Raw genomic sequence first — 27807 nt, 5'->3', positions numbered from 1 at the left:
GGGCTTTTGAAAAAATATTTAAACATTTCAAATGAAAGGGGTTTTTTTCCTCTCTCCACTTTTTCCGTCATACTTATTTTTCAAATCCTGAAAATTTTTTAGAAGGAAAGGCAGCTCTGAGAGGGTGCTGCTTAAAGGCAGATGTCATTCCAGACTGAGGAAATATCAAGCCAAGAGGAAGCACAAGCCTTAAAGCAAGAATGCTTTTAACTATGAAATTGTGATCAGGCACTGGAGCAGAAGCAAGGATGGATGAAACTATCATCTTCTAACTCTTCACTAAGAGGCAAAACACTGGTAGTCTGGAAACAGTGCCTGATGCACAGATTCTGCCTGCTGATGAAAGGGAATAAGGGCTGCCCTGCCTCCTGCACCAACACGTGCCGGGGACTGGCTGCTGGACTCAGGGGCGCACAAAGCACCACGGATTTCTGCAGCACTTTTCTTTGGAAGGAACAATCTCAGGGATGAGACATACTCACACATCTGATCTGATACACGTCAGTTCTGTGCAGCATCTGCCTGGAGCTGGAGGATACATCGCCTGCCTCCTTCGCACAACGTGTGACATCCCTTAGGTGAGCACTGCAGCCGTAAGAAGCTGGTTTTCACCCTGAGTTTTCCTTGACCCCTGAATTCCTGTTGGCTACAGCTGCCAGCTTTTTCTCTGCCTGGGGCTCTTCATTTTGCCTACAACTCCACTGCACAGAGGGACTCACACCCAGTCAGGCTGTGGTGCTGCAATCATTGCACTGGGCAGTCTCCAGGGAGACCAGCAAGGATGTGCTCCAGGCAAAAATGATTCTTTCTTCTAAAAATACCAAATACAACAAAGCTGGCAGTGCAAAGGAGATGCTGGAGTGTGTGGCTGGAGCAGATGGGACTCCCCTCCTGTCAGGTGTAAGCTGACAATAACCCTCAGCCGCTTCCCAACACCACTGACCGGCAGGAACTGCTTTTGCTGTAGAACCAACTCAAAAGCATCTTTGTATTCCGAACAAATAAGGTCATTTAGCCTTGGTTTAAAGACTGGGAAATTGCAAACAAAGGGTTTGGTAACAGATAGTGGTTAAATTTAACCTGTAGATTCAATTAGAATCCATTACACAGAACAAATCAAATCAATGAGACGTTAACGCTATAGCGGATTGTGCTGTGTATCCCGTGACAATATCACTGCAGCAGCTGTTTTGGGAAAGTTCTGGACACAGGGAGATGGCCACACCGTGATCTGATATATACTAGTGCTTCTTTTTCCCTTTTCTTATTGTGACAGAGGATAAAATGTGGTTGGTCAAAAGAAAGAATTATCGGCCGCAAGAAAATTAAGATGGCAGAACTCTGCAACTTACTCTTTGATGGGACAGTTTGAAATGAGATATTACTTGATTCCAACTGAATCAAGTGGAAGCAAGGTACTTTATTTATTTGCTCTTTCGGAAGGGACCCCTTTATCTTGCCTCTACTTCCCCTTCTCTCTGAAGATTTCCCACCTTTCCTCACCATTTTCTAGGAGCAGAAAGGTCCCAACAACCCCCAAATGAAGAGGATTAATTTCCTTTGATATGAAAGGAGAATTTTTTTGTAACAATTCATCAGTTTTGAATTATGCAGGCTTCAAGAAAACAGCTCCTTGCAGCAGGAAAATCTTTCCCTCAAAGCCCCACGATGCAAAGTCTACCTTCCTACGGTTTAATCTTTTGCTGACTGTTACTGTAGCTATTTCCTTTAATAGGTTCAGCTTTCCTGCACTGGTGATTTATTTTTCATCCTATTATACTTTTCTGATATTCTTTATTGGTGGCTTTTAGTCACCTAAGGCACAAGTCTCAGCCAAGTGTCTGGTTTCTGTTAGTAAAAAATTTTAGATTTTTCTGAAATCCAGGACTAACTTTCCTGACACCGGTCCATGATAAACTCCCCAAATTCCTTTGGAATCACTCTCTTCACATCAAGACTTCAGAGAAGTATTTTCTTAGTGTAACCCTGTCCTTGCAGCCATGGGGAAGAGGGTTGTCCATGGAAGAGAGACTGTGATGCAACCCACAGATGAAGAGACCTGACCCAACTTCAGTGCAGGTGAGGGTCAGCACACAGCCCTCAGCATCCCAGCAAAACCATGGGGTGTACCATGGGGCACGATACACTGACAGGTGACAGACACCTGGAACAAAATAGCCCTCACTGGCTTTACAGTCTCAACAAGAAAATAAATGCACAGCAGCACTTGCTTTTTATCACAAGACTCCAGGAATCAGTAAAAGAAAAATAAAGGCACGAACAGCCACAGCTTGATGGGTGCAGATGATGATAACTGAAGGCTCATAAACCAGCACTGAGACACAAACATGCTGGGAGCTCAGTGTCGTACTGGAAAAACAGCCGCATAATTCTCCAAAGCAAAATAATTTGGCTGAACCCAGCAGTAATTAGCAATAAGCAATCTCTCTAGCTAGGCTTTGATCAGGGCATGTTTTCATCTGTCTGCCAGGACGTGCCCAAGATCTACTCTTCCCTTTTTTCCCCACCAATGAAGCTCTGCTGTCACAGACATAGGGCTCAGACCCTGATCCTGCAATCACTCAGATACACGTTCATTATTTGTGTGAATGTCATCACTGCAGGCAGTGGGAGATAAGAGGGAATTGCATAAGCACATAAAGGATTAGGACTAAACTCCACCTGCATATAGTCTCTGTTACCCTTCGGGTTACAATTCTAAGTCACCATTAAGATTAAAAAAAAAGCAGGTGAATGCAGAGATGCTTTGGGCATTTGGCCACACCTGGGTCTCCCAGACCACACCACAGCCTCAACCATCAAAATAACAAGAGGTAAGACCTATGCCTGAAAACCCTGCAAAGGCACACTTACAATTAGAGGCCCCCTGTTGTTTTCACGGTACTTGTTCTGGAAGAAGATATAAACCACGGTGGCAGCCAGCGAGTAGAGGAAGGCGAAGACTGCGATGGTGACGAAGAACTCCGCCGAAGATGAGAAGTCTCCTATCAAGGCGAGTGTTTCTTTGCGCTTGCCTTCACAAGTGGGAGCCTCGAAATTTACTTGATGCAACCTGGAAAACAACCCAAAGAGCAGCAGGTGAAGTACAGAAAATTGAAACTGTTATCTGAATAAAGATAAATACGTTTGCTCTGTTTCCATCTCATTCCTGATGCCTATTGATCCCCGTGAATAACTGGCCCTCTGAGGAGCCTTGTGGGCTGTGCTCTTCAGAGCTGCTCGTACACGTGAGGTTACAGGTGAGTGTCGAGGTGAGACTGAGCAATTGAGCACATCTTTTAAACAATCCCAGGGAAAAGTTGATGTTCCAATGGTTTGGTACAACCCTCCCCGTCCTCTCTGGGGTTTTGCCATGGCAACAACTGAAAAAAGGATAAAATGAGAAACAATTTGGTTCTTGAATTCTTACAATTAAGGCAGCAGAAAACAGGTCTTATCCTCTATACTAAGCCCACAAGATACCCATGTTTGGATGTTTGTTGTGTAAAATTGCCTAGTACAGAGCTACCTGTGGCTGTTAGCCCATAGGGCTAAGCCACATAGTGCTTCTACATTAAAGGTTTTTAAAATCAAGCTGCAGCAAAAATACACAATTTGGATCAAAGAAAAAGTCTGCATGCCCTGGTTTAAGCAATGTAAACCCTAATCTTGTACTCATGCACTGGTTTGCAACCAGTGTCCGAGCTAATAGATTCGTAGTTCTGAATAAAAGCTCCTGCCAGAGTCTTATTTTGCTGTAATAATTTTAATTTCTGATTCAGAAAAAGAAAGGAGATCCACGGAGGGTGCTTTTTGGCAGGTCCTATTGAATGGCCCAGATTAACATCAGCGGGGACGAGGGACCCAACAAAGGATCACGCTTTTCTGAGGGGATGAAATCAGCAGCAATTACAGAACTGATGACCTGGTGCTGAGAAAGGATTAGGCCTTTGGGGAGACATTCCTCTGCTCAATGGCAATTAATGTGTGCAACAGTAAGCCAATAGCAGCAGCAGCAGACATGAATATATACCTAAATAAAAAGTTAGGTCCCCAGAGGAAAACAAAGTGCCCACAGCAGAAATCACAGAAGATGGATTAATGGACATTAGAGGATTGCATGACTTTTTGCTTTTGCTGGTCCAAACTAAGTGTACCCAAACATGTAGGCAGAACTTCTCCATCAGTGGCTGATACATAACGCCTGCTATTTGCCTCAGGCAATTACTTCCCTGAGCTTCTGTCATTGTTGTAGTGGTGGGATGAAAACAAGAAACAAGTCTGCTCAGATTGTGGAGATGAGCAGTGGCTGAGCTGCATTCCCTGCACAAACCCAGCAAAACCTGATGAAAACTGAACACATGAGAGAGACCCGACTGCTCACGATCAGTTTCCTGACTTGTTTTCTAAGCTTCCTGGCATCACTGCATACACACTTTCTGTCAGGGCTTATTGTTCTTTTCTAAAATTCGGGAAAAAAGGGGAAGGAAGATTTCCTACTGCCTGTCATGCCAATTTTGCAGCCTGGAGAGAAAGTGGCTTTGTTTTAACCATTGGCACGATAATGGAAAGATTTGCATGGTCTAAAAATAAAGCTTTCTCTGCTTCCCTCATGCACAGCTGCTTGAGTGCTGTATTGAAACAGAATGAAACCAGGAACCTCTTTCAAACCCCCTTGAAAACAGCCTTTATATGAAGTTCTGGATCAGTAAGAAACGTGGCTCCATCCCCCTTTCCCCAGAGGAATGCAGTGCTGTGCAGCCAGAGGCTGTCCTCACAGTCCTTGTCAGGGCTCAAGGCAGCTTTCACATCCCACCCAGACCATGGGGCTGCAGTCTAGGGTAGGAGGGACACTTGCAATGGTGAGCCAAACCAGAGGTGGGGACCACCCTGTGCTCTCATCTACCTGCAGAACAAAAGTCTCCCTGTCAGCCCAGACTTTGCAAATCAACACTTAAGGTTGGGTGGGTTTTCTTTTGTTGGCTGTTGTTGTTGGTCCAAACCTCCAAATGCTTAATAAGCCTTTTCTGCTTCTGACACTTGTTGTGTTTGAAGGGCCACACTCAGGTACCTCAGCTGCTGTCAAAGTGTCCTGCTGCAGGGTGCAAAATCTGCTTTTCCAGCTGAGAGCAGCAAAAGCCAGGCTTTGCTGCAATGGGGGGAGTTCTGTGGTTTTAGGTATGTTACCACCTCCCCTCACATCACTTGCACAAGCACTGTGAAACTGGGCCGAGCTACATTAAATACAATCCAAGTGCCTTGGGAGGAAAGAAAAAAGAAAAAAAAAAAGGAGGCAATTCTGCATGCATTTTATTGTGTAAAACATGTCTTTATGGTATTTTCTTTTCCTGTCCTCCCCTGGAGCCCTGAAACAGCACACCAGGCAACACATGGTGTTCAAACTCCTGTGTATATCAAAGAGGAAATAACTTAAGGAATGCTTCTATCAAGGTTTAGGCTGGGAGTTACTGCCCATCCCTGTCCCTCTGACTGTCCACAGTCACCACAGCCCCCTCCAGTCTCATAATTAACAAACACCAGCCTTTACAGAACACGCTAAAGTAACTGAATCCATTTTCCTTTTCTATCCCTGTTTTGCTGACTTTACCTTAGTTCTGAATCATAAGTCAGAAAAAAATGGTAATATATGAACATCACACTCATATCTTCCCAGCAGTGCTTTTGTGGCCAGGCATCTGTCAAGGATACGAGATCACAGAAACCTTCTTCCATCAAGCTATTTTTATTCATTTCCTTTTCTTTTTAGATTTCCCCATCCTCTAAGAGAGTGTGCACTAATTGGTGTCTCTTGTGGCCACCTCACCTCTGCCCAAACAACAGAGATCTCTGTTGTGCAAAGGGCCCCAAAATAAATCATGATTCAGAACTGGGAAGAGGAGATGTGGCAGGGAAGAGAAGTGAGGAAGCCAAGCCCTGGGGTGGTTAGGGTGGATGCTGACATTACAGGATACATCTGAAATTTTTTTTTTAAAGCAGAGGAGGATCAGTGACAGAAAATCCAGTTGCACTAATAGAAACCTCTGATCTGGAATGGCACCTTGGAGAGAAAGCTCTGACTTTTTCCACTGGTGTTGCTGAGTCAGCCTTTCTGGGGGCAGGATGGTTTGGTGATGACTCACAAAAATTAATTACCTGTACCTCTGCCTCCCACTTTTGATGTGATTCTACCTGTTGTGCCTCTTACTTCCTCTGACTTATTTTTCTTTCATCTTCTCTTATCTCTCATTGTTTACACCCCACCTTTTCCTTCAAGTCATGCCTGGCCCAGGTCTTCCTCCTGCTGCATTTCTGATTTCCAGCACCACCCCTGCATTCCACCTTTGCCTCTCCCTTTCCTAAACAAAACCAGGAGCCCCAAGAGTGACCCTTTGCAATCACATCTTCTGCACTGTGTTAACATCTGACAATACTGTTGGGCTGCATCAGCAGAAGTGATTTTTCACTGATTATTGGACAATGTAAATAGGAACACAACAGTAATAAATTTACTTAATTAGGGAAACAAGTAATGAAAAACCTTCTCCCCCTAAGTTCCTCCAGTGTTTTTTGCTTTGCACTGCCTTGAGTATTGCTATTTACTCAAAAATAAAGCTGCTGACTTAGGAATGTGACCTTGCACTCCACACTCAGCAGAGCAGCACTAAGGTCATCCTCACTGCCCATTGCTACTGGCATCATCCCCTTCACTAATGTCAGCTGCCACTGCCAAGCCATCCAGGCCTGAATTCCCTCAAATTCACTTCAGTTGGAAGCAAGTCCACCAAATGCAGTCAAGTTTCACTGATGAAGTCACAGTAATTAAGGGCTTCTGAGGTTTCTTCTACCATTTGGCAAACTTGCCGTTGCTGTGGGAAATACGATGACAAGACAGCTGTATTGTCTAGCTTGACAAGATCAAAAGAGGGCAGGAATGTTTTACAGTGAAAAAAAGGATTTTTACATTGTTCCACAATAGCAAAGAGCAGTTACATTTTCAGACACTAATTACCCCTGCTCTGAAAACAATACATGAAGCCAGACACACTGAACAAAGCTACAGCTGTTACGTGTGCGTGTGGGAGCAGGAGCTGTGCTCTCTCCATGTAAATGAAAAGTTGCCTTTCCTTCCTGAACTTCCCCAGTACAATATTCAAGCCACAGCTTGCTTTCAATCATAGCCCCTCATTTTTTCAAGCAGCCTAGTTCCACTGATGATCCCTGAGCACAAAAATGGTCAGAGCCAACTGCCCCAGAGACCCTCCCTGTCCCACGTCCCACCTGGCCAGCAGACACAGAAGAGCCCAAGCAGGGGAGTAAGCACCCAGTGATCTAATCATGTCTGACTCACCAACCTCCCCCTTCAGCAATGCATCCAGGGCTTAGACTTGAAGCCAACAGAACATGCAATTAACAGCAAGTATGTGCTCAAGTGGTATTGATGAGCCGGAACAGATATCCACTCCTGGGCTTGGATCAGTGTGCGGATTAATAAATAATAGAAAAAGTTCTGCCTCCAAAAATTCTCAATGAGGATTAGTGTTTCTCCATTCCTTTACTAGGACCTGATGAAAAACAGGCAGAAAAAGCTCTCTGTTTTGGCAGGTTGTCCTATTTTCTGAAAATAGCATCTTGTAATCCACCCCCCAACCCGTCTACAACATGCTGGAACAAAATCTGCAACACCCACACACGTGCTTGCAAAAACCTAGAGATCCATTATCCTTTCATTGGGCTTTATTTCCCCCTCACTTGTTTCTGGTACTCAAACTGTCAATTGTCTTTACTGTCTGCAGAGCCCTGAGAGAAATACATCGCTGGAAACGAGTTACTGCAGGTGATGCTCATGGAGGGGTTTTTTGGGAAATGTTTATCTTGGCTGATAATCTCCAAAATGAGGGGAAAATGAAATTTCAAAGTACAGCAGTGAAATGCTGACATGCACAGGGCCCCTCAGCAAGTCAAACTGTTCTGTTGAGGCACAAAACGTGATAAGGGTTTACACCTTCCTTTCTCTAGGATACAGAATAAATTTCTTCTAGTTAGCCCTGAAAACACTGGAATTCCCTTACTTCAGAGGACTATGCTGATGTGCTTTCACACCACTGCCTCCAGCCAGCCAGTCCAAGGGCAAATGACCCTTTCTGAGGTGCCATATATGGCTTTCTGAAGGTTTAGTGAAAGAACACAAACAAATGGGAGCCTTTCCTCTCACAGCAGAGCTCATCATCCCTGTAAAACTTCTCTAGAGATATTACCTGCATTAAGAAAAGCACTTCAAAGGTAATCTTTAATACTCAGGTGAAAGTAGAATCTGTCTGAAAAGGAAAGGTCTTTTATTTAAATGAAAATTGAGGTCCATTGACTCTTCCAACACTCTTCAATGCCTGTTCCCAAGGAGGAAACAGCCCACACAGTGCTCCTCACTGCAAAGAACATTTCCCACAGTGCTGGGCATCCCTGCATGCTCAGTGCTAAATCCTGGCTATCTTTAAGGCTGCCCATACAGCAAGGAACAGGCTTCCTTCCAGCCTTTGGGAAGACGGATGGAGTGAGCTCTGCAGCTTTCTCTTCTTTCCCCTCCCCTCGGATCTGCTCTCCAAGGACAGATTCCTACGAGGGGGAGCCCTGCAGTGCTGAACCCGTGTCACAAGCTCTCATACACACCACAAACTCTTGCAGAGGGAGCGACTGCTAAGCAGCTGCCCTCAATCCATATTTTCTGCAAATTATCAACATTATCCAGCAATTCCCGTAGGACCTGAATTTTTGCACCCAGGCATCCTGGAGCTGTTGAAGTTAGTCTGAGGCAGCCAGCCTCTTAATACCACACAGCTTGAAGTTCTTTATCCCAGCCCTGCCTGAAGATGCCACAGGCATTTGAAACAGTAAGGTGCTTATCCATCCTAACTGTCTCACTCTACCAGCACCACCCCTCCAGACTCCACAGCACCCAAAGGTGCCTTCAGTATCCTCTTCTCCTCAGCCTTCTCCCTTTCCATAGCAGAAGCACATAAGTTTCTACCGCATACCTCTCCTTATGAAATCAATTAATTTTTCTTTGGAGACCAAAAACACAACTAAATTTCTCCAGCTTACTCAGCAATCCAAGCCTGGTTGTTTGTTTATTTGCTTTCTAGAGGAAGAAAGAACACAGCTGGCTGATCAAAGAGTATTTGAAAGACTTCACTTTCAGTTTCCGTCCCTTTGATGAAACCTCTCCATTTATCAAAAAAAATATATCCCAAAAAAGCCCACATCACTCTAGAATAATTCAACACCACCAGTAGTTTCACACAAATACATACTTCATTTTGCAAACATTTATTCCTAACTCCTATCCTGGACATTTGAACATCCCCTTTGTCACAGCTGACTTCAGTGGCTTATACCCGCCCAAATCTACGTCCACAGCAGCATCACCAGAAAACCCCCAGAGGATGCTGCTGGGAAGCTGACCAAGAAAGCTGTAGCAACTTACACGCTCTTCTGGTTTATGTCCAGTCTAAAGAATGGAAAATATTTCCCCTCTTCATATTTCCAGTTTCTGAGCTTATCAGGTTCCCAGTCCTCACTAGCACATAGCTGTGGTGCAGATGTTTGGCCAGTACTGGTTTCACAGGACAAGGTGCCAGGCACAGCTGCTGTCCCAGCACATCTCATCGTGTGCTGCACTGGGAGAGGGGGAAACTCCCCCAGTGCAGACAGCTCACAACAGGCACACCCCCATGCCTATCCAGAGCTGGGGACCATGCACATCCTCTGCTCCATCCCTCTCCACCTCACATCTCTCCAAGGTGCTCAGGCCTCCAGGAAGTGAAGCCACAAAACCCTTCTGACATTGGGGTCTAAAGACATTGGAAGAAGGGCAACCCTGGTGGTGGGGAGAGGACACCAAGTGCCACATCCACAGCTTTAGATCCCTCCTGCAGGACCTGCTCCCAGTGACTGAGTTCACAAAGCTCTTGGAAAACAGCCGATGCAACAGCTCCATCACACTCCCAGGGGAGAAAGCGTCCCAGACACGTGCCAGCCGTAGCAGTGAACCTCCCCAGGCTGTGCACGTAGCAGCACTGCAAACCCTAGTACTCCATCGTAGCACCAGAAGAGAGAAAAAAAAAGGCTCGTTATAGAACACATGCCGGGAGCGCTTGGAAAGCTGAGTGGGTGATCCCAACCCCACTTCCAAACCTACATCCAAGGCCCAGATTTATCTCCCAAGATATTTTCACAGCTCTTCTCAGGAACACATGCTTTTACTTGCTGTGCAAGCAGAGCACAGCACTCAAAGACATGTTCTACCAGTCTTTACAGCCCAAATACCTTCCCAGATTGGGAACTTACATTCTTTGTGGTGCAGACTGGTGGCATTATGCTCTGATTTCCCCTGGCTGAGCTATGTTCTTCAGGTGAACTGTTTCCTAGTCCCTGGAAAGTTTAGCTACTATCTCTGAAGGAAGGTAAGCCTTAACTATCCTAAAAAAATGTCATGTTCATGGAATAAGGCAAATTAGGAAGCCTGAAAACACCACAGGCATGCCTTTGCATCACCACATACACAACTGTCCAATGTTACCTGGTCCCACCACAAGATCCTGGCTGAACACACAGTTCTGATGGCCCTCTTGCTGTCCTCTTCTCTGGACAGACACAGGAATCAGCTTCCAAACTAATAAGCCCCTGTGAGAGCTGAACAAAAGCTTCCATACGGAGAAAGATCTACAAAAATCTAAACACCTACAGATAAAACACAAGCAATAGAAATCATAAAGCAAAGGCCTTAAATAGTCATTGAATCTAATAAGATCATATCTGAGTAGTGGGTGTATCAAATCCCTGGGCAGTGTTTTTGCATGGAGTGATGTGGGACTGCTGATCCCCTGTTCCTCCACCCCAACACGTTCTGCTGTTGCTTGGATCAGTTCACAACACTCACACCACCTGCAATACACCTTGCCTTCCACAATCAAATGGGCTATGAACTCCTTGTAAAAGTATTCTGAATTCTTGGGCATCACCTGGTGTTCAGCCAGAACCACCTGAGAGCATAAATCCTTTGCCCTGTGAGAAGCAGTGTTCACAAACAATTTGATCCGCGTCTATACACCACGAAAGCAGCAATTTCATCTCCCAGACCAGCTGAGATAAATGGAAGAGCAATTACAGAAGATGCAGCAACATTTATCCTTTGTATATCAACATTACTTTGCGTTTTAACTGTAATTTTCTCAAGTATATTGTCCTAACGAGCTCTGTAGAATTTTAGGGCATGACTCCAATAAAACTCCCAGTCACAACATTTACATTGGAGAGACACATCAGATTCTTTTCTCAGGGAGCTGGTGGGTTCCAGGGCAGGTTGAGGAGCCCACAGGGCAGGAACCAAGGAGATCTGCAGGTCTGCCAACGGACCCGTGGACAAACTAACCAGCACCTTCATACTCTGAATAGCCCAGGAAGTGTGAATCCAGAGGGGACAGGCACTGAGTGGGGCTATGCTGGATGGGGTTGGATGCCCATCCTCTCCAGAGTTTATTGAATAAGAAATATTATATTAAACTCTTGGTAAATAAATTCACATAGAATCCAGGTGTGAGAGGCAATCAAATACACCCCCCATGTCCCATTTGCCTACAGTCCTGGTGAAACCTTTAGGGCTGCTGCACAGCAAATGCACATTTGGGAGCAGGGAAAAGGGGAAGGACATGCTTGATTGTTCCCTAGCTGGGGATGCTATCTGGGGTATGGGATCAAATGCCAAACAAAGCAAAGCTGAAAGGTTTCTGCTTTGGTTGCCTCTGTACTGACAGCATGAAAATGTGCAAAAAGAAATTTGCAAGGGAAGTTGTCTAAAGTATGACTTTCAGGAAAAGCCTTTGTGGCAGGCACAGATAAAACACCATCACTGCACAAAACCACAGAGACTATTCATGAATATATATTAAAAATTCAAATTGTGAAAAAGCTGCATATATTAACAAATCCAAAAATGACTTCCACTTTAAGAACAAATTTGGCCTAATGAATTAATGAAGAATTTTTCTGGCACTAAAAGAGTGTTAAGCATAAAATATAGCCTCTGTGAAGAAAAATCAGCCAGTCTGGATAAACTGGACCATCCAAATTCATCAAGAATCCATTGGCTTTGAGTACCAAGAGAAAAGCTCTACAGTTTAACAAAGATTTAAGAAAGAGTTCTCCCTTATCTGCAGCAGGCACCATCTCCAGAAAGTTGCTACCACTTTCCCCCCCAGCTATGTGTCCATGAGCTCTGTGTCCACACAGTGTTTGCACATGGACATCCATAGCAGAAGACAAGAACTGACCATTCTGAAGGGCTGCAAAAAAAAATAAGTCTCCTCTATGGCCCCAGCTCATCACCCAAGGACGTGTTTGCTCCAAGTTTTAAGGAAGTAAAAACTTCGAAGTAGAAGCTGAGGATAGCAGCAACTGAGACAACCTCAACATCTGGAAAAGTCATGTTGTCTGCAGAGCTGCTGCCTCATGACAAAAATAGTGCCTGGGCCAATCAGCTTGTCCCTGGTTGTGCAGCTGACTGGAGACTTCACAATTTGACACATATCAACAGCCAGACCTCCTCCTCTGACCTATTCAAGCACTGCCTGAGCAAAGGCTTTGCCACTCTTGGCCTGTGGCTTCTTGGCTGTGGACACCAGTTTGGCCAAGAAACAAAGTCATTCAGAGCAGCTATCAAATTGTGGGGGCAGAGGATGATGTCTTCTTTCAGTCGCACAGTGCTGAGGAGCAAACACACAGGGTCAGCCTCAAAAAGAAGCTGCAGATGTGGCTCTATCGGATTTCTGGTGGTTTTCTATAGATCTCAAAGGGTCAAGTGACTGGAAGCATCTCCCAGTCCCTCACTTGTGGGAAAAGGGTACTTGCATTTATCCACAGTTCAAACAAAAGTGCAAACTGGCAGTAATGACCGTTCTTTGGCCAAGTTGCCAATCCTGAAGATTTCCACAAAGTGAGTTTTGAAGACTGTAATTGGGGTCAGGAAGAGGCACTCAAAACTAGAAAAGTCACATAGTCATCCTTATTTTTATCTGTTTTAATCAAACCAGCAAGGATTTCATCAAACTCTGACAACAGGGATTAAATTGTACATGGTGCTCACGGACAGCTGCTATCACAGACCACAGCTGCCCAAGAAAAAAAGCACATTTTCTTCCATTCTACTGTACTCTTGGTTTGAAGACAGTATCCTAAGAGTCGTGAAGACCCTCAGACATTGGAGAACTCTGATTTGCAGGTTTTAATTACTTCAGCAGTCTGTAGTCATGCACAAACAAACAAAAATCATATCATGGCATTTACTCTCTAATAACTAGAACCAGTTACAAAAATGTGAAATACTCTTTCCTAAACTATGTTCACTCAAAGCTGAAAAGAAATGTATTTATTCTGCAGACCTGGATCACCTTTTCCCCAGCCCAGGAGACAATGTAAAAGCAAACAGCTCTAAGCCAACAGCTCATTGATCAGGGTGCTCAGCTTGGCTTTGCGAGCTCCACATTCAGGTTGCTCATGGACTCATTTCAGTACAGAGACTTGACCAAGGTCTTTGATGCCTTCACTGCCAGGGAAGTGCTGGGGCCATACTTTAAATAGCTCAGAAGGTTACTGCATTCACATCATGACAGAATAAAATCTTTACTGGGTTTCCATTGGTAAAAAAGAGATTTTGAAAAAATTGAGCCGCAATTTTCTGGCCAGTCCTACAAATTAACTAGTATTTCCTAGTTAAAAATACTTCCTAATGCTTCAGCTTGCATCATCAGGCCACATTAAATATGAAGATGATAATTTCATGAAGGTGTCACGATTAGAGATATCTGTGTCCTGAAGGATTTCCTGAATTTTGCTCAGCAGGATGCAATGTTAGCTTCCTCATCCGCATAATTTCCAGTTTCCACTAACAGTAGTTAAAACTGGTCAGGCAAATTATTCTTTAAGAGGCCAAAATTAGGTAAAAAAAGCACTGATGAGATCAGGGGACCCGATGAAACTCCAGATGAAACTTCTGAAAGGTAATTAAAGCCATGACCAAGCCCTCAGTGTCCTACAGAGCTAGTTTATATAATCAGGGTATTGGTGAAAATCTCCAGCTTCACTGATGTATTATTGAACACTTTTCCTCTGCAGCTCAGCTGTTAACCCCATGTCTGCAGTGCTAGACAAGGTGGTCACAGTTTGGCAAGAGAAAGGACTAAACTGATGCAGCTTTCATGGACAAACCTATTGCAAGTCCAGAAGGAACCACTGTCGACACACCATCCAGCACAACACCTTGTGCTCTTCACTGCTGAATTCCTCCCCATGGTCCCTGCAATTCCTGCTTGTGCAAAAGCACAGCTTCTCAAAAGCACCAGTTCCAGGATGGAGATTTCTCCCTTCGTTAAGCAGGAATGGGTCATGCAGAGTTTAACCAGCCCCTCTCACCTTCCTGGGAGCTCTGCCAAATTCACACGGGAACCGAGGCATCTACATTTTGGCACAGAGCACACCTGAAGCCAGAGCAACTCCTGCTGGCTTGCTTTTGCTTCCATCTACCCACAGAAGGTTTACGAGGCCCCAGTTTGCTTTTCTAGAAGGGGTATCTTCTGTGAGATGAGCACATCCAAAATAAAACACAAACCTTAAGGAGTTCAGCTGAATCAGTGACTTTATTCCTTCCTATCTCTCGCCCTCCCAAGACGTCTGGGAAGACAGCCTGCCATAGTTGACTGAAAGTCAGCACTGCAGGCAACTACTTAGTTTAGAGACTATCCATTTATCCTGGTCTCCCAGCCATAATAAACATCTATAATCTTTCAGTCAAATTTTTTTTTCACTAAATTCTGAAGCAAGATTTACTACAAATGGATGATTAAAAAAAAAAAAATAGAAGGCTAGTACATTCTGACACAGCAATGTGCTAACATTAACACAGGCCTTTTCCAAAGAAAGATATATGCAAAGCTCAGAAAGTTAGATTCTTTCTCCTTAATTATAATTTGTAACTTCTAAGTAGGCAATTTAGATCTGGCTGTCATATTTCAAATGGAAGACTAGCCTACCCATCGCATGCAGATGAAGTGAACACTTTAAAGAGTGCTCAATGGGAATGTCTTTATTCAAATGAGATGCTTAAAGTGAATGAAAAGCTCCCATAAAACACAATTTCCTTTTCCTTCAAAAGCAAGGATTACTTCAAGAGACAGCTTTACTAGCACACTGAAAAGATATTAATAGGTGATTTAGAATAAAATGGAAAACATTTGTTTTGCTCAATTCTGTGATACAAAGACGTGTTGGGCTTAAGATCCTCCAAAAGCTAAAGACAAAGAGATTTTAGTCCAAGACCTCCTCAAGACTTTAAAGATAGCACAGTTATGGGATTGTATCGAGATGGTTCTCCCTTCCCATTGTCCTGCACGTCCATCCAGCACAACATCTCCCCTCTGGGGATTCACAGGAGCCACAGACATTGTCAGCATCACCCACAGGCAGGGTCTGGGCGCAGCATTCCTCCCCTGGCCAGAACAGGAGATAACCACGAAGCAGCAAAGAATACCTCTCACAGCACATCATCATGAGAGCACTCCTGTTGTGCAAAGGTACATTTAAATCAGCAGTTGAAGAAGCCCAAACCTTTCAGTGCAACTCTGCCAGTTACAAGTAAAACATTATGTTTGTGAGAAGAATAATTATGTAGCAAAAAATCTCTGGTACAGACTCAGTAAGTCAAGCAATTCAGAAAATTAGATTTTAGGAGGACTGGTGGAAAAGCACCTTAAAACAATGAATACCAGCAACAAATATGTGCAGAGTAGGTATACTATTCCATCACTTGCTATCACAGCAACACCAAGGAATAGCAAAGTACAAGATAAAAATGTTGCTGGGATCAGAGAAAATAATAAACAAACAGGACCTTTACCAGGCTTCTTATTACAGAAAAAAAAAAAAAAATAGCTTCAGGGCACTTGGATGAGTGACAAATCCAATCTGAAAGGGTGATGGACTGCAAGAGGAACAAACAATTCCAAGATGCTGATTTCCTCCCCCCCCCCCCCCAAAAGAATCATTACTGGGGTGAGGGTCAAGCTGATGAACATCCTAATGTATGCCAAATTAGCAACAGATCCTGTACCAAACACAGATCCTAATGCTGACAAAAATTGCTAGTGTGGAATCAGAAGGTTTTTCCGTATTTGAACTTGTAAAGCCTCTGAAATGCATATACAAGTATCAAGAACAATGGTTGGTTTGTGCTTTAAAGCATAAGGAAGGAAAGGAATTCTTCATAATATAACTAGAATCAGGCAGAAATGAGAGAAAACTTTGGGTGAATATTTGAAACATCCTTATGAATATCAGCCTGGGCATGGAAGAGTCTGGCAGGATCCACAGAAAAGTGTGGCAGAGGTCCAGGAGACACTACTGGAGGGTATTAGGGTTTGGACTACAGGTTTATTTCCACATTACAGGGTGACTACAGGGTCATGGATGTGGGTTGCAGGAAGCTTAAATGAATTAGTTTAGTTGTGGATGGAAAAGCATCCACCTCATGTCCTGTTCCAGAAGAGATGGTGGAGCCAGATTTGGGCTCAATTACCCGGCAGTGACATTGGAGAGACTCCTCTGTGGTTACCACACCCCAGCAGCACGAGCCCAGAGCTCTGCCTAATAGAATTAATTATTTCTCTTGAATTAATTTATATTGCTTGCTGGAGACTTTTGAAGTTTTTAGGCTGGAGATTCAAAAAAATCTCAGTAAGAGGGTATGAAGATGCTCCTTTGTTTCAGGAGCATCTGGAGCTACCTGCTGTGGAATGTAATGCTTCTTCAGTACATTCAAGACTGGCCTGGGGCTACATGAATCACTGGTTTGAAGTTGCCTTGCCATTCAGTATGTTTTAATCACACATCCCCAGACCCCACTAGAACTGCTTTTGCCCTCCTGCATCTTATTTTTCTTTATCTCAGGTGATGGGCCCCAGCAGCACATGGTCACAAGTACAGTGCCCCCTCCATTCAATCTGGAAAACTCCATCCCCACTCTGATCTTGCTTTACTGGGAACATTTTCAGGCTCATTCAGTCTCATTTCCAAAACATCCAAGTCTTCTTGCTTTGCCAAGCTGCCCTGTTGAGCCTTACCACTTTGTTTACTTGCTTAAAGCTCTTGACACTCGACATCTACTCACCAAGGTCTAGCAGTTCATCTTCTAGGAGAAGAAAACAAAGCCTCAGACTCACAGCAACAGGAATGAAAGCAGCTGGTAGCACAGCTGCATGGCTTTCTTCATTTCAAGTCATGCTGGAAGGAGCAGCTCATAAAAAACAGTGCTCAGGTATTCAACTTGTCACTGCTGACAGCCACAACAGCAGTGGGGGTGTCAGGTGCTCAGCAGCATCCCTTCCTTCCACCTACACCTCCCCCAGCTGACAGCCAATAATCAGGACTCTGAAGGCATTTGAAAGGAAAATGCCATGTGAAGATGGACTTATTCAGATCTGAATGCAAGGCAACTGGTGGGAAACTCATCCTGTCTCCACAAAGCCTGCGTGCCCCTGCAGGGATATGAGCCTCAGGAGCATGGTTTTGATGAGGGATCCTGAATTTAAAACATATCTGCTTTTTCCAAGGGTATTCGTTCCTCTACTATGAGATGCCACCTTCCCCAATTAATCCCATTTCTGTTTTTTAGAGCGTCCCACCTTCACTCGGTGGAGGGAGTGCTGGAGAAAAGCAGAAAGAGCAAATACATGAGAAAGCCACAGGAATATTTAGGTAAAACAATAAGATGACACCAAGTTCCACAGGTAGCACTGGGCCAGATTTTCCAGGCACAACATCTGCTGCCCCATCTATTCTGCCCATCTCTGGACACATTTTGCACGTGTCTCAGGTTTGCATACAAAAATCCCAAATTGCACAAAACCAGAGTATCTTTATGCTTCTCCCAAAACAGCATCTGGATAAGTGTCATCTCCCTTCTCACCTGCACATTTCAGACGTATTTATACCATGTAGCCAAACACCTCACTGCATATGCCATAGACCCCATCTGTGCATGCTGAGTTCAAGGGCCATCTACAGCCTCAGCTGGATCTCTCCTGCAGATAAGCCCTATTTTGCATCATCTTTGCAACATGCTGGAATGTAACAATTACCCATCAATTATTCCAGTTTTCTAATAAGCAAGACTGTGGGAAATTGCAGATCCAGCCACTTGCTTCTGGGAGAGATGGTCAACCCGCCTGGTAAAACACCAGGAGATACTTGATGGCTACTTTTCTCCTTTTTATTAACTTTTAACATAAAATACTATTTTATAATCATGCAAACTAAAAGCATTTCACTGTAGGGTGTATTTGTAATGAATGTTGGAGAAATGACCTATTTGGAAGTGAATCAAATTACAAATTCACATAACTAAATTTTCAGGATCTCTCTTAGGCATACCAAGCAGAAATGAAAGAAAATGTAGACAAGTTCAAGACAAAAATAAACATTTGTAATACCAGGAAATGTGACTTTTTTGAGTAATAAATATGTGTTAAACAAGAACAACATTTCAAGGAACCAAGTTCAGTTCCCACTGTTTGGAATTTGCTATATTTTAGAACATGTTAAAGAAATAGGTGCTTTCAAGTCTGGTCTGTGCATAGCAATCATAAGCAAAACAGCATGTGATTTCCCAAGGAAGCATAATAATTTTAGAGTCATAGTGTACTAGACTTGAGATTGGATTATGCATACTCTTCTTAATCATCTCAATTCCTTGAAGAAATCACTTATATAGAAGTGAGCAGTTTCTACAGTGGACTTGACATCTCTTGAAACAGAAGACTGTCGATGTTCTTTTGAAGCAGGATCTTAAACAGCATGAACATTTTATGTATATATATAAAAATACATTTAAATACCACAGCTTTCAGATGTACTTAAACAACATAAAAATTGTTTTCTTAAATCACTAGGTTTGAAGCACTCAGGCACCAAAAGATGCAGACAGGCAATTAGTAAAATTTTCAAAAGCATTTCAAAATTATGGTTCAAACTGGTTTTTGTTTTCTTGCTTCCCCTTCCCATGGAATAGCTATTTCAGACCCTTGCTACTCCAATGGATGGGAATCCTCCCTCATTTCCATCTTAGCTAATGGCTACGCTACAGTTAATGGATATTTTATCCCCATTTTTTTCCTTGGTCCGATGTGCTGTTTTGTTTTTCCTTGCCTGCCATTCTCCACTCCCTGAGCTGTCCTGGCCTCCCCAGGGCTCTGCATTCTCTCTTCTCCTTCACTGAGCCCCCACTTCCCAGAGGTTCCCACAGCCCCATCCAGACCAGGTGTGGCCAGGTTCATTCCTCCTGCACACCTGGAGCCTAAACGACACTGTGAGGAAAATTCAGGAACCCCAGATTGGTGTTTAATCAAATTGTTTAATCAAAAGCTGCTATAAATGATGGGACACCCCACTGCAGCCAGGTTCACCCCAGCTCCCGAGCACCTCCCTGCCAACGCACCGCCGCGAGCCAGCCGGGGTTACCTGAAGGGGTAGGCAAAGGCTATGTCAATGCTGAGGTCACTCTCTGACTTGTTTGCACAGTCCACACTGAGGCGCAGCTCTCCAGAGTACCCACCGCATGTTGCAAACGCAAAGATTGCAAAAAGCTGTCAAAAACAAACAACATTTTTATTTTATTTCATTACGGCAACCCCCCACAAGCAGATCCATGCAGTAGCTCTTGCTGCAGCACCAGCCCCCCTGGGGTCAGGTCATCCATCACTCCCTGCATTCAGAGCACTGTCACACAATACTCTGCACCCTTCCCAAAAGCAGATGCAAAGAACCATGAAAAGTGAAGCTCTGTTGCCACGCAGACAGAAGCACCACCATTTGTCCATGCCCGGCATCTCAGCCTTCCCCTCCTGTCTTAAACCCCATTTGGGATTCACAACCCAGGCAGCTGTTTAAATCATCCCACTGACAGGAGAGACTGGACAAGAAGAGAAGGATGAATATTGACTGAGCATAATGAGTCAGTCTTAACCAAAACAGAAACACTTGCAGAAGTATTTACAAGGAGCAACCAGAGTAGCCCAAGAAGTGGCCGCCATCCCACAGCATGGCAAAACACAGAATTTTGTTCCCCCTCTTCCAGCTGATGTATGACTTGGCAAAAAAACACTTTTTAGTTTATTACTTTTACTAAATCACTGCCATAATCCAAGATGGATATAGAGGTGCATGAAACTGACAGCAAAGCAGAAAAACAATTTCCAAACTTCGGATAAAAATCAGGCAAACTGGAAAGGAACAAAGAGCTTGGGTGGGTCTGATCCAAACCCATACTACATCTTAATCTTCCAGGATTAAAAAAAGTAAAGGAGGGAGTGTGCAAGCCAGAGACACATCACCATTTATACCAAGGGTTCAAACAGAGAAACTGGAAGCAGGCATAAGTGTCTTAAAACATCATTGACATAGGCTTCGATGGAAAACCCCGAGCAGAAGTGGGGACAGTTCATTTATGCAGTGGTAATTTAAATTAAAGGACAAGTTAGATTTTGTTGATTGCAGCACTGTAGCTCCGAAGTAACTCCATCAGCTTTAACAGAGTTACTATGAGATCTGCAGCAGGGCAGATATGGGAAATGACAAGCCAATGCCCAATTCCAGCCACAATTAAATAAGCTGAACGTCAGCAACCCTGACGAGACAAACAGTGCACACATCTGGGAAAGAAAACATGGTTTTGGACACTGAAAAATTATGCTGCAAGTAGATGTAATGGCAAAATAAAGAACAGAAAAATATAATAAATAGAAAAAATAGATCTATTCTTGTGGCACAGGGCTTTGCAAAACACACCATTAATCTTAGTTCTTCCAATTCACAGCAGAAGCAAAGCCCTAAGTTTCAGCTGCTGAAGCAGTTTTGCCTGTGCACCCTTTCCCCAGAGAATGCCAGATTATAGGGGTGGTTCCTATTATGGGGAGACCCTCCCCAGCTGCAGGGTGATGTGCTCAGCATGACGAAGCACACAGGAGAACAATGCAAGGTCTCCTCCACAACTCACTTCCAATGTGAGAAGGACATATCACATATGGAGGATAGATTTGCAAAGGTATTTAGGTACCCAATGAGGAGGAAAGTTGATAAAAACTTTGATTGAATCAATTCTTCTTCCTGAGCTCGCTGAAGAAAAAGGAAAGCTGAACTTTACTACAAATTGACTTGTTAAGTATGTGCCACTATAACTTAAACAGTGTTCCTCCATCCTAAATGAGATGATTCCTCTGTACAAAAAAGAGTTTCTGCCCTTACATGTAGCACAGCACTGAAAATCAACATTAATCACCTCAGGTTAATTTGTGAGGTGATGTAAGAAAACAATATATTAAGGAGAACAGGAGAGAAAGCTGACCTGCTTTCTGGCCTAATTAACAGAGCTGCAAATGCAAATGTTTTGCAGGTACATAGAGAGGTACAAAGATTAACAGTGATATATAAAGTGGGAACTGAAAGCCTGTGGGTTGAGACCGACCTGCCATAAAGGAAGAGCCATCACCAGCTCTCAGCAAGGGGATAAGCAGAGGAAAGAGATGCAATTGAAATGCACTGGAAATCAGCATAATGGACGTCACCATGTTTTACGACCCAGGGCAAAGAGCCATGCCCAAAAACACAACTCAGGCTATTCCTTCCCAGAGAGTATCTCCTCCAGAGTTCCTGGTTTTTCCTCTCTCCTCTTGAGAGCATCTCTGACAGCAGACTCAGGCACCTGGAGTCCGTGGCCCTCAGATAGTTCAAATTTAGCCTTTACTCACCCTCTAGCCCTGCATTCAACTCTTAAACAGAAGCTTTTCAGATGCCTTCACTTGTTCAGCAAACCCTCCAGGCACAACCACCAGCTCCCACCCTTGCTCAGCACACTCTCTGCTCCACTCACCGAGTCAGAACCCACAAGGCAGGTGGGAAAGCAAAAAGGACACAGCTGGAGACTTTTATACCAAACTTCAGCAATGCCTCAGCCAACTCAAGCTTGGCTCCTTGCCATGGCTGGATCAGAGGCTGCTGATGGATGGGATCACTCAGCTGCCTGTAATGCCCAGCCAGTCCCCACAGCTGCATGCTGAGGACACCAAGCACCTTTTGGAAGCCTATTTACATTTTGCATCAAAGGAGAACAGAGTGAGGGCTGTAAATTAGTGGTATTTCTCTGTGGTATCTTGGCCAAGCAGTGGTGTAATTCTCCTCCTCCTCCTGCCTCTGCATTTTTCCTTTCCTCCCCATCCTGCCCCAGGTTGTACTGCTTGATGTTGTTAGAGGAGTGCCCAGTGCAATAAGCCAAGATTTACTCACTGGCTTTTTGTGCACACAGTAATTCTGTGGCAGTTTCAGGGATGCTGTAAACACCACTGTATTTTATTAGAGCAGGATTTGTGTAAATGGCAGTTGTAAACCCCATAATGGGAGCTTTATGGGCCAGATTCAATAAAACCTCCATCTGTGAGATAATTTTATTGAACCTGGCCTCTCTGAAATTGAAAAGTTTATGGAGAAAGGGAAAGTGTTTCCCTATGTTCCTATTTACTCTTTGCCTATAAATCCACACTCAGCACCACTCCTATCAGCAGTGTGCCTGCACACTGCTTCTCCCCTTCACATGAGATAAATCTCCCCCGCATGTAGTTACCTCTGGTTATCGCATGGCTGCTGCCTCCCACAGCTCAGCCCCGACAGCCAGTCCTGTGCTGGCTTCCCTGGAGCAGCAGTGGAGAAACATGGGTGCCCTCGAGGCAACAAATCCTCGTTGCCATGGCTGTGCCAGGCTACTCCTGCCCGCTGGCACGGGAGTAAGGCAGACCCTGCCATCCCCTGTGCACCCCGTCCCTCCTGCAGCTGCAGGTATTGCCTTGACATTGCAATGCAGTGGAGAGGTTGGTGCCCTCACATGTGCCTGGACCCTTGCAGGGAAATGGAAAATATCTGCCCACAGCCTGGATCAGTGTTTACCCCATATTCTGTGTGGCATAACATGCTAAGCAAGCATCCTACTCGTTAGGTGTACACTGTCGAAGCAGTTACCAACACGCCCAATGTGGCCATAGACTGGTGGGAAAGAGAGAGGAAGGGACATTTTTTGTGCTTCCCAGAACAGACTGGAGCAATGCACGTCTCTCCTGTCCAGTCCAGCCTGGCTTGAAGATTACCCTTCTTCCTCATGGACTCAGACACATTTGTGACAAGGCAATGAGTTTCCGTATGGAGATTGGCATCCCATCCCCTGCTGCTGTTACAATGATATTCCCTCTATGACTTCCAGCCATGGCCTGGACTTTGGTATATTTTTATGAGGAACTCAGGTAAATCCCATAGTCTAACTTAAACCAACAGAAATTACATTTTTTACAATACTGTGCAACAATAAGCAACCTTTCCTGTCAAATCAGATGAACATGTTTTAAAGTTCAGTTGGCTCCTTAGCACTTTAAGGAAAAAACAGCAATATAATACCCAGCAGAGCACATGCTTCTCACACCAGAGGAGACCAGGGAAAGGTTCATCAGATGACTTATGGGATCAGCTCCCTTCTTCCAATGCCAGGCTTCAACACAATAGCAATGGATGCTCTAATTTGGTCTTTAGGTGCTGTTATTTATCCAGACTCAAGGCTGGTCCCCTTGTTTTACAGCCCAGCCATCCCTGGTGGCCAGGGACTCAGGGTGTGCCATGCCCTAAGGGAGCAAACGTCCCAGCTGTGCACGAGACAGTTGGCTGAATCTCAGCATGCAACCCTGGACATCACTCATCCCACTGTGGAAGGGAAAAATGGGATCATTTTCCATCGCTTCTCCGTGTTTGGCTTTCCAACAATTCCCCTCAATGCCTGCTGAGCCACAGGCTCACTCTGAACACCAGGAGAAGGCAGAATGACTCCTGACAAGGCAAGTTAAAAGGCTTATGTAGCACATGTTACAGCTAAAACATCCCGGTAGGAAGATAACGCTGTCATTTAAAATTGATGAAACTTTTATATAAACCACTTGCTTTTTCCGGGAGCACGCCTGCCCTGTGCAGCCGCCTTTGGCAGCTTCCTGGCAGATGTGATGGAGCCGTGCTGAAGCTGCATCCCAAATCTATCCCACTGGAAAGGGGAGAACCCTGCTCTGCCTGAGGGCTCCTCGATGAGTCCTCCAGAATGGCAAGATCTGAAAAAAAAAGTATCAGTCTTGCCTGGAGCTGTGGTGGCCAAAAACAAGCTGTGAGGGGCATAGTTCACTATGTGGGTTGGTCTCCAATGCTTTCCCTTGTGGTTGAGGGAGGAAAATGGGAATGAACCTGCTGGACGCTTTCCCAGAGAGGTGCTCCCTCCCAGCCCCCTATTCCTGCCCTAGCACTGGAGAGCCAAAGGGAACTCCTGACAGTTTTAAACAGCAACCTGAAACATTCAAAACACCTACTCTATTATTAGTCATTTTACATGTTCAGAGTGTTTTAAAAAAAGACCTATTTTCCTGGCATCACTTCTGGATGTAAGACTTCCCTTTCCCCATATTGCTATAATAAAGAGACTGCAAAACCTTTGCCAAGTGTTCTACTGCTTTACACTTTCTGCTGCTCACTGTGGCCAAGGGCGCGCGTGGAGCGCGGAGGGATCGCGCCGCTCCGAGGGCTCTGGAGACGTCCCCCCGCTGCCGGCATCGCTCACCCAGCAGCGTCTCGTTAAACTGAGATTATTTATTTATAGGGCAGACCAGTAATTGAACATTATTATTAAGGCTGTAAAGGGAAGGTTCGAAGGCACTAAATGACTGTACGGGAAACATTTACTGCAGAGCTGATGGCCCAAAATATGTCACCAGTGAAGGATTAGGAAGCGCTCTCTCCTCTGGGTCTCTGCCTGTTTCTTTTTTAAAATCTGGCATTTTTCCTGCATGGATCTGAGCTGCAGACTTCCTGGAATCACTTCTCCTACATACAAGCCTTTGTGCACTGGAGATTATCAGATTATTGACTTTGGGATTCCTAATTATATCAACTTGACTGGTTGATGAATTGGAGGTGGATGGCATCGCAGCCGACGCAGTGCTGGGGGGGAGGCGATGACTAGCAGGAGTCATTTTCCTCCAACAGTTATACAGGGAGAAAGCTGAAATATATTCTACTCCTGCTGAGAAATAAACCCTAAAGCAATACTTCAGTAATTGCTGGGATTTAGTGTCCCCCCCCCATAAATAAACAGCAGCACTGCTAAGAACACTCCTGTGCCTGCCCAGACCTGGTCTGTGTGCAGGGAAAAGCCCAGGGATGAAGGAACAACTCAGAGTTCAGGCATGAAGAACCACATATGCCACTGCCACCCACCTGGAGGAGACTAACCTGCTTTACAACTTCCTCAACATGGCTGTGGGGTCTTTGCTGGGGCATTTGCAGCAGTAACCTCTGTTTGGCATTTTAGGGCACCCGCAGAGGGCAGGCCTTGATGCCGCTGGCTGGATGGAAAGACCTAACCCCAAGGCAGGCAGGAACCCCATGGTATCCTCTGTTTAAAGCACAGCATTTCCCTTAATGCTTTGCATTTTTAAAATGAAAAAAAATCAAAATACTTAATTTGATTTTTAATGGAAAGATTTATGGAAATGAAATAGGGGTATTTTTAGTGAGTAAAGATCATGTTAAAATAATTTGGTTCCACAATGCTTTAATCCCAAGGAGACAGATTTCTCTCTTTTTCTTTGAAGAAAACCTTTATTTTTTTATTCATCTTCCATTGATTATTCTAAAAATCCCATTTAACTCCACCACATAATGGTATGGTAGTCTTTCCTCATTATATTTTAATAGAATAAAACCCAACTGTATATGAGAGGATTAGATAGCCATTCGTTGGGGTAAAGAACATTGTTCCTCCAGATGGCCAGACAGAATCTGTGTAATGCCTTTCCTATTTATTAAGTTCAAAATGTAATGCAAGCTGATGAGATGTGTTTCATCCGGTATTTAATGGGTCAGCCACACAGTTGAAAGCTAATGCTAAGGTTGGCAGCATGCATGGAAGAGTTAACAGCCAGGAAATAGAGACACATTTAGAGCATCTCGTCTTGGACTCAGTGAAATTAAAAGTTGTAAGAGGACAAAGGTACTTACACAAGCGGGTCAGAGATGCAGAGCTCTCCCAGCCCCTCTCACCATTAGTCAAAGGTTTGAGGTAAACATTTACAAGGGCCTGAGGGTTATTTTAATTTATTGTATAAACTGCTTTCTGCACAAGGACATGGACAGATCGGCAACAAGTCTTCCCTGAAACAAGAGACATGGATATGTGCTGCAGAGAGGTTTAGGAGTACCTGGGGTAATTACTGGGTGTATGTGGCCTCATTTGGGATATATCACAGTTGTATCTACAGCCTGCAGCCCTTGTCCCCTCCGGCTGCAGAACAGCCTGGAAGTTACGGCTCTTCCTCTCCACAACTCCCCCTTTGTGTCCCCTTCTTTTAAGGACGTGGGAGCACAAGTTGGACAGGCATGTTTAGAAATGCACATATAATCCCTGAATGACTCATGCTGTGACATATGTCACTGCAGCAGAGACATGTGCTCCTTTTTGGGCCTGAGAGCTTTTCCAGTCCTAGACTGCCAGCAAAAAATGACAACCATGGTGGTCTCTATGAGGATCCACGTTGTGACAGTGCCTATAGAGCATCACAAGTGCCCAGAGTCCAGGAGAGCAGCCACTCCTGGGCTGTGTCCCCTTCCTCTTGACCACGCCAGCTGTCCCCCCACGTGCCCACACTGTCTCATGAGCTGCTTTGGCACCAATCACATGTGACCACCACAGGCAAAACCAAGGAAAGCCACGGTGAGGTAAAGGAGAGGTTTTGTAAATGGTCATGTTAATTCTTATTTTATTAACACGTAACGTGCAACAACCCAGCAAACAGTCAGGTTAATGCATAAATGTAACACTGTTCCTGCTCCCTCCTGAACACCCAGGTTTTGTGCAGACTTTACAGGGTGATTATATGGGATTTATTGTCTAACAAGTGTAAACATTTAATTATAAAATAAAAAGGGTTGGATGGCTGCTCGTTTCCTTGTTTACTGGTGTGTTTACAAGCATATGGGTTTAAAATGGCCAACGATGTAACATAAATGCATACAGAGCATGACCCAAGTTATTACTAAGTAGGATTTACTCCCTCTAATAATCACATGGATTTACATTATGGCTGAGTGACATCCACACACGGGAAGCATTCTGTGAAGAGAAAGTGCTCCCAAACTTACTGTTGCTAAGCTCCTGATGGTCGATAAAGCCACAGGGGCTCAGTGACAACTAAGACTACACCACACCCTGTCCACTGCAGCACTGGGTGGCAGGGAACCACAAACCCAGCTTGCAAAAACAGTGTTGTACACAGTGCACATACTATCAGCCCTGGGCTGGGGCTGGGACAAGGCACTTCTCCTAGCTGGAGAGACCAGCCCCATCCCCAACTCTCCCAGCATCACCACCAGGCACCACTGGCTGGGTCGAGTCCCCTGGCAACACTCTCTGAGGGCTGCTGGGGCTGCTTCCTCACCTAATTTGTGTCTTTTTTCTTTCCATTAGCTTTAGCTCCTTTCCCAGCACTACTCGGTAGACCTGGGCTCCAGAGGGGAATTTTTCCTGCTCTGGTGACAGATGCACAGAGCGGAACTGAGAGGCTGGAACACTCCTCTGACCAGAAAATGCTCCAACAGCTGGGTCCCCACAGTGTGGCACAGCATGGGGGCTGCAACCAAACC

At 44.6% G+C, this 27807-nt stretch overlaps 1 protein-coding gene across 2 annotated transcripts in view; it reads right to left on the bottom strand.

The window, feature by feature from the left end:
- Positions 1-27807, bottom strand: part of SYNPR (synaptoporin) — a 102535-nt gene that overhangs the window by 9047 nt on the left and 65681 nt on the right. For both annotated transcript variants that reach the window (XM_027892424.1, XM_027892423.1), the window contains 2 exons: positions 19558-19682; positions 2875-3073 (listed from right to left, as the gene is read on the bottom strand). In XM_027892424.1, coding sequence (XP_027748225.1) covers positions 2875-3073; positions 19558-19682 — 324 coding nt within the window. The remainder of the gene's footprint in view (positions 1-2874; positions 3074-19557; positions 19683-27807) is intronic.

This window comes from Empidonax traillii, unplaced genomic scaffold (assembly GCF_003031625.1).
Source record: "Empidonax traillii isolate 1590-97213 ecotype Southwest subspecies unplaced genomic scaffold, ASM303162v1 scaffold351:size1117198, whole genome shotgun sequence".
Classification (NCBI taxonomy): domain Eukaryota; kingdom Metazoa; phylum Chordata; class Aves; order Passeriformes; family Tyrannidae; genus Empidonax; species Empidonax traillii.
This window is presented reverse-complemented; position numbering and strand designations above follow the sequence as displayed.